Source organism: Agrilus planipennis, unplaced genomic scaffold (genome assembly GCF_000699045.2).
Source record: "Agrilus planipennis isolate EAB-ADULT unplaced genomic scaffold, Apla_2.0 scaffold103, whole genome shotgun sequence".
NCBI lineage: Eukaryota > Metazoa > Arthropoda > Insecta > Coleoptera > Buprestidae > Agrilus > Agrilus planipennis.
Window position 1 is genome coordinate 616,335 of NW_020438959.1, and position 8,407 is coordinate 624,741.

Genomic DNA, 8,407 nt, shown 5'->3' on the forward strand with positions numbered 1-8,407 from the left:
GAAAGAGACTGAAAATTTTTGTCTAGGGATGCCAGTTTTTAACGTCCCAACTATACATATACCTCCTTAGGGGCGTTAAGAGTTAGTAGACAAGAGACGTGCGCACGCAGCATGCAACGGAACTTGGCTGATTGAGGATTAAACACTTAATCGAATTTTTAATTAACTCTTATATGTACCCAAATCTTGTTTTAATTTTTTTGTTTACTTTTGGGATTACTTTTTTTTTAATTCAATTTTTAATCAATATGAGTACCTACGCAATCATAAAAAATGCTTATACAAACAAATCAAATGGTAATAATATGAAAAGATAACGCTTCGAACTTAAACTCCATAAATATTAACCAGAAAACTGATATTACAAAGTTTGTTATTTCTAAAGCAAATATCTGCACATAATTTGAACTCTACAGGAATAGTTCTGAGAAAACCTGCATTGTAATATGTTAACAAATGTGCCGCCCGATGCAGCTCGGATTTACATAGTTTTCCACATGCAACCCGTGCGTTTGGAATATGAAATTTTATCTCATATTGAATATACAGCATGTTCATAAAACATGCCATTACCAACTTTTAATGAAAAACATCACCATAGCTTCTAGTTATATACGCATAACTGAAACGAAATAAAAGGGTTTATCTTCTTCCTGAATGTAGGGTGCGAATTAGCAATTTAACCGTTCAGGGCAAATATTATATTTGCCGCTCGTTACAATTTTTAACTAGGACTAGGAATCTTCAGACTAAAGAAAAAATAAAATCCTAACTTTTGTTTGTATAGACAAGTAAATCAACTTCAGAAATCCCCTAAAGCATCGCGTTTTAGGGTATTCCCCGAACAATATTATTTTACCTATAGACCAACTATCAGAAATAACCACTTTCCTCAATGTGTAAAACTAAACGAAAGAATTTAGATATGTAAAATCGGCACAAAATTCGGAAGAATTTCCTCGCATTCTCAACTCAAAACACGTGAAGAATCATTAAATTTCAATGCCCAAAAAAGTCGGTTCCTTCTTTCCTATTTTTCTTCCTGCTGGGCTGTTTATTAGTAGACAGCAATAAGAAAATTATAAAACAGCACTGAAATATATCGGTCTGCCAAAAAATATACAGTCGCTAGTTGAAATAGTAATTTAAAAGAAAAAACCTCAAGACAGACACTCGACTTTTCATTCAGAAATACGGAAACGTATTATTGGAATATTTACGACGTTATGTTCAGACCATAGACTTTTTATTAATTTTCCTGTTATCTACATGTAAAGAACTATTTTCTATATTTTTTTTTAAATTATAGATTCAGTAGTTTCGGAAATAAGGAGGGAAATGGGCAATTTTTATCTATTTCCTTAATAACTTTCAAACTATTTATTTAAGAACCTTTAGAGACATATTGGAAGCAGAAACAGGAGTTAAGGGGAGTAGAGATAGATCTAGTTTAGAGTTTAGATTGCTGTTCATAAATAGTCAAGGATGTAGGATGTTCTAGGTTTAGAAAAATGCAATGAACAGCTCAGGATAGCAAAAAGTGAAGGTGCGTGTCTAATCACTCTTAAGAGTGACGACTTTATGTTGATGAATTGTTTTGATTTTTGTTTATTAGGAAAATAAGTAATATTAGTGAAAATGCTAATGTTATTGTCCTATTTAAAGTTTACGTTTCTAGCGAATTACCTGCAACCAAGAGACATATGCATTGGTACTTCCACTTTATAGATTTTTTTGACGTGACAACGTCTTATAATTCGATGCAGCCGGCTGCACGCACGAAAAAACATGACTCATGCGGTGTTACCTCGCTCTGAGGCGTTCCATTTAAGGCTTGAAGTGCAAGCGAGAGCGCGGAACGAGCGACAAAGAGGCACAATCGGCCTCCGCGTTCGGCAGCGTTCGACATCTGTCTCTCTCCTACTTGAGTGAGCGATGCGTCCGCGTGGACAGCTGCTATACAATAATACATTTCCATTTACCTCCTTCTCTATATCCATACAAAATATCTATCAAACAAATAAAATTAAAATTTTCTTTTGAAAAATGAAACCATTCCATCAGTATTTTCTTATGACGTTGTCACGTTCAACTATCGTCAGTAAACCGACTTTACAGACAACCGATTTTTTTTTAATTTATTTTTGTCCTTTTCGATAAATGATAATGGTAAACATTCTGTTCTGTTTTGTTTCCAGGTGCTGTCATTGGGAGCGGATGTTCTCCCGGAGTACAAACTCCAGAATCCCAGGTTACACAACTGGACGATTCTCCACTATTCGCCATTCAAAGCCGCCTGGGACTGGATCATTTTGTTACTGGTCATGTACACGGCCATCTTTACGCCCTACGTGGCTGCCTTTTTGCTCAATGAACCCGACTATAACACTAGAAAATCGAAAAGTTACGGAAAAGACCCTATTATGGTAATAGATTTAATAGGTAAGCGAATTATTATCAATCTTTATAGTCTAATCGTTTCACTTTTGTCTAACATCAATATTGAAAGAGTTCTGCTGTTAAAAATTTATTAATACCAAGCAACTGGTCATATATCGTCATCTAGTGGTATTTGTTGCTAAGAGTAGATGGTATAGATACATAAATACAAACTTTATTTAAACTTCTGTGGTTATTCACATTTAAATGTTTTTGTCTTCTCCATCATCATCATCATTTCTTCTAATATAGTCAACCGCCTACCATTATCATTTACCAATTCTCTACATTCTTCCCTTGCATTACCTTTTACACCCTCTTATTTACGTCTCATTCTCTTTTTCATCTGCATCTTCTTTCCTCTCCTTTCGTCCTGTACTTGCTTTCATTTAGTGATGGACAAAATTGAACTTGGTCTTGCAATCTTCGTCTTAGTCTTGCGAAAATGTAAGACCAAAACCAAAACTGCCTATACACTAGCAAGAGCAAACGAACAAAGCCAAGACTAAGGCCAAAATCAAAAATCCTTATAACTACTTTCATTACATTCATTCTCCATTCTAAAACTTTTCTTTCCTACCTCAAATATTCATGTAATAAATACCCTTGCCACTACTCCCACAGAACTTTATTCAACCCTTTTGGCATATTTCGACTTCTATATATCCCTTAAGTCTTCCCCTTATATTATTTAGTAGCTTCTTTTGTTTATCATCATCCCTACATCCATTCCTTCTCATCCCAATTTCTCTTGTTGCTCCTGACTTATCAATATCTCTCTTAGGCCTTTTTTCTCTCCTTATCATATATGTTCTGGGCGAGCAGATAGTGTATCAAATGGTAGGCAAGGCCTTGATCGGTAATTAATCGGAACTACCAAACGTAGATTACAATTTCAAACTTATTAGTTCCCATGAGCACGCCATGGGCTTGTAGACGCCATCTGTAGAAAGTACTACTTATTCTGGGATTCAATAATGTTCAACAAGGTCCTTTTCTAGTAAGAATATCGACTTTACGAACTGAATCCATAGCTTACAATAGTAATAAAACATTACAGACTTGATAAAATCTTATATCGAAAGACGAAACGTCTGTGAATATTCCATAATCAATAAAGAACGTTTTACCCTTACTGGTTGCTCATAATTATAAAAAATCATAGTAATAAAGGTTTATATATAACTGTCGTAAAATTTGTGTTGCCTTTTGTGTTCTGTCTTCGCATTTTTTAAATCCTCTGTGCTAATAGCATCTTATTATTTGTCATTCATCCATCTTGAAGACTCCTTGTTTCTTTAATAAATCCAAAACACTCGAAACAGCACCGAGAGAAGCCTTGAAGGGTATGAACTTATTGATCGGTAAAGGTTCGACCCACTCGCAGCAGCGTTATAGTGTGCAATGTATTATGGGTCATGACCTATTTTAGTCACTTGAAATGCTACAGAAAGTTTTACAAGTTAACAATGCGTATTTGTAAGTACTTATTCGTTCAAGGAGTGGATCGATATAAGATGATTGATATTATGAAAGGTTTCTTATTTTATATTTATTAATATCTAAGTTTCTATATATATATTTAGCCGGTATTCCGAGCAAAAATCTTACTCGTAGCAATATTTCTAAAAGAGTTGAGTAAAATTGCATTATCCTATCTGGAACCCAGACGTGGAAATAACACAACTTGATTTGACTACGGTGGAAAGTCATCATGGTTTGCATTTCGTATTTTCAAAATAAAACATAAGTTTACCTAAGTGCTAGCCAGATACAAATAGAAATTACAGTTAGAAAATATTAACTTTTAAATTATAAAATAGTGATAGATACTTCGCATCTTGTACTCGAAATAGAACCATTTCAAATAAATCACGTCGTTGCCATTTACATGCTACACATAGTTACTTACTATCCCTTTCTATCCTGTATTGTAAGCCAAAAACACGTGCACTTGGTTTGACCATCAAATCAATCAATTGATTGAAATGAACCTGAAAGAAATTAAAAAAAAAATTAGTTTGTCTCTGTATTTCAACCATGTGTTATCCAGACATACGAATAAAGAACACTGACTCCTAGGACATTTTTGTAGATTCCTTTTTTCAAACAGTGGTAAATTTATTTTATATTTAGTGTTAAAATCTAGTAAAGCAAACTAAAAATTTTTCAAATACTAAAAATGTTTAGTTCCAACAAAAGAATATAGTAAAGTTATTTCAAATTTACGTATTTAGTCTTCGTCTTGTTCATTCGGTCTTGGTTTTAGTCTTGCTCTTGCTTTGGTTATGGTTTTGGTAATATAGAGACAGTCTTGGTCATGGTTTTAGTCTTGCTCTTACTCTTGCATTTTCATCCAAGATCTAGATCAATTTTCACTCATCACTACACTACCTCCTGTAGTATCGGAGAGCAGTTGATTCCAAGTATAAATTAAAGTGTAATTGCAAAAAGTATTCATATCCGTTATCCCGCTTAGAAGTAATTATCTTGATTCCTGATATACTGCCCATCATCATCATCATCATCATCATCATTAGGTCGTCAGTCCTAAGACTGGTTGGACACGCACCTCTACTCTTCCGTATACTGAGCTAATCTTCGCATTTCCCTAAAACTAGAGCATCCCACATCCTTAACTATTTGCGGACAGTAATCTAATCTAGGTCTACCTCTACCCCTCCTAACTTCCGTTTCTGCCTCTAATATGTCTCTGACTAGACCTTCATGCCTAGTGAGAAGGTGTTCTACTAATCTATCTCGCCTATTTCTTATTGATTTCCATAGAGTTCTCTGTTCTTCTATTCTTTCTAATACCTTTCCATTCGTAACCTTCTCTATCCGTGGTATCATTATCATTCGCCTGTAACACCACACCTCAAACGCTTCAACCTTTTCTTTTCCACCGCGTCTACTGTCCATGTTTCGCACCGTACTTCTTTTTATTGAAGGCGATTCCACTCTGCGCTTTCGTCTGTTTTATATCCCTACTATTCCTTCCGTCCTGACTTATCTGACATCCTAGATACCTAAAATCAGCAACTTCTTCTAATCATTCGTCTCCTATCTTTATATTCGCTCTTGTTTTACTTGTAGTTATACTGCCCGTCGAAAATTAAATAATAATTGAATCAGTACCTTTTAATACCGTCAAACATATTTTTTTTAGTTAATTTTGACACTTATGGTTGATTCAAAGCTGTACTTCTCTCCATTTTTTTCTTTGTAGTCGACGTAACCTTCATCATAGACATCCTGATCAATTTCCGGACAACATACGTGAGCGGCAACGACGAGGTTGTGTCACATCCGGGCAAAATAGCCGTTCATTACCTGAAGGGCTGGTTCCTCATAGACCTGGTCGCTGCCATTCCATTCGACCTGTTGCTCTTTGGAAGTGACACAGATGAAGTAAGTGTACCACCCAGTAAAATACCTAAGGTAATTAGATAGATCGATGTTGTGAGCATTTTTATTCGACGTGCTGTTGGTGTATTATACTATTACTACCTACCACTTCCGTCTACTATTATTGGGATGTTTAAAATTGGCATAGTCCACAATAAAACTGTCGCATTTATTTTTCTGTTTCAACTTACTAAGAAGATTGAAGCGATTGCTGTCAGAACGCCTACTTTTAACCACGACAGACGTTGCAGAGAATATCCTGAACATAGAAAGAGATGAGAAAATACTACAAATGGCGCGGTAAACGCCATCTGTGGTACGTTGCTACATTTTAGGATTACGTATGCTCCAACAAGGTCCATTTAAATAAATGGATATCTACTTGCTGAAACGAATCCCTTCGTAGCTAACTTCAACGTGATAGGCACGTTACCATATTCGAATATTCGGGATTCGTTTCAGCAAGTAGATATTCATATATTTAAATGGACCTTGTTGGAGCATACGTAATCCTAAAATGTAGCATCGTACTACAGATGGCGTTTACCGCGCCATTTGTGGTATATTCTAAAACGCGCTGTTAAGACAGCAGGTAAAAGATGGTCTGTGTTCTGTCGGAGCTATCTGCAACGCGCTGATGAGATCCAAAAAGATCGAAATCGCCATCCGCTTCTGGCAGTTTCGACAGAATACAGACCACTTCGAATTATTTTAATAGAAAGAGATGTCAGGTAGGAATTGCAGCGGACACTAATAATGAAAAAGGAATATTACACCAATTAATGTGTAACAGAAAGAGATAAAAGGAATAACATTACACCAATTGAAAGAGATGCCGACAAACAGAATTTGATCATGATGCCAGCATCGAGCTTTAAAGAAACTTCAGGAATTTAGGAAAACAGAGACGCTTGTTTAAAGATATAATTCCAACCAGGCAGTTATAAAACCGACTCTAATCTTTTACATACCTATGCAATCTTTAACCACTGTATCGCTTACTATTATTCGGTTATCTCTTTTCACTTTGACTATACTACTCATGAAGCCTTTCCCAACTTAACAAGGGTGCGTACAAAACGCTGCAAATGCTGCAGTTCCAAGTGGAAACAAGAAAGAAGATACGTCCATTCTCACAGATAATTTATTGCGAACTATGCCAATTTTGATCTCTCAACTATACAACTGCTGGCTAATAACATACTAATGTTTCTAAAGGCGGAATTCTCTGCTGCCTGATAGCATGAATTTCAACAGATCTCAACGCCAAAACTCATCGGTATACCGTCTTGTGAAAGTATTTTTGTAATTTGCGGAAAGAAGAAACGTAATGTATTATATTGACCCAAAATTGTGAAAGTTGTTAGTCTTACTTTTGCTGTAATGCGGGAGTCAACTCGAGTGGTACAAACGAAATGTGTAATCGAATAATTACTAAAATATCGACTTAGACCGAAACCTTTGACATATTTTCTTGAAGTAAGGAAGTAAATTCAATTTTTTGGATAAATATATTGTAGAAAACAGTTTGTTTATAACTTAGTAAATAAAAATATTCATTCTAGTCGAAACATTCACGTAAAAAATATCAGTGTTCAGAAAACTCGCCTAATTTTGAATACTCTGAACCTGTTAACTTTTTGATCTTCCCCTGATAGTTCTTCCGCCCCTTTTTTCCATCCTACGTACAATTCTAGTTAAGATTTTTGACTCACGCGAAGTTAAGCTTATTGTTCTAAATGTCTCGCAAAATTATAGGGTGACACTTTAGTAGGAGCTTTCAAAATAAATACCTCGTAATTGAATGACCAAAATCAAAAGGTCCTAAACCATTTTTAGACTTCAACAGACCTGCATTTCAATACAATCCCACTCAAAGCGATAAATAAAAATCAATTAGAATTTGCATACACTTTTCATAAAGATAAGATTACTGATCCCAGTTTTCTTATCACAAGTGTGCATTTCCGCAATCAGTTTCTCCATCTTCCTCTCTTTAACCTCCGTGTGAACCCTTCATATAACATAGGCACCACTTTAACATCACACATACATATATATATGTATGCAAATTACGTAACAAATGGATAGGTAATCGTGTTCGTAATGCATAGTTCAGTAACATATTTCAAATTTCGAGCGACGGATTCACGTCACAGCCTACTCCACCACTTTATGTGACACTTAAATGTCAAATGGATTTCATTGCGTGGCATTTTCTGATTAATTTAACTAATTTTCTTTCGGATATGTCTCTGAGATATCCATTTACTGTACTACTGAATTAAACAAGTCAAATTATGGATTCGTCTAATAATACCTATAACAATGGCATAGTTTGCACTAATGGGGCTGAAGTACTTTCATATACATAGTATACTTCGTTTACTTTCTGTAGCGATGTGACCTTCAGTTTGACCGGCGCAAAGTAGAAAAGAACAGCACTAGGCCAGAAAAGGAAGGAGACAACTCTCGGCCAAACTCTTAACCGGTGAGAAGCGTATAATCCGTACAGTACTGCACGGAAAAATTGACCATTTTATCCACTACAATTGCATTG

The 8,407-nt window shown here is 35.4% G+C and overlaps 1 protein-coding gene across 1 annotated transcript in view; it reads left to right on the forward strand.

Moving 5' to 3' along the window:
• LOC108736729 (potassium voltage-gated channel subfamily H member 6) overlaps positions 1 to 8,407 on the forward strand; it is a 237,247-nt gene that overhangs the window by 197,619 nt on the left and 31,221 nt on the right. The window contains exons 9-10 of the mRNA XM_025975105.1: positions 2,199 to 2,442; positions 5,669 to 5,850. Of these exons, the coding sequence (XP_025830890.1) occupies positions 2,199 to 2,442; positions 5,669 to 5,850 (426 nt within the window). The remainder of the gene's footprint in view (positions 1 to 2,198; positions 2,443 to 5,668; positions 5,851 to 8,407) is intronic.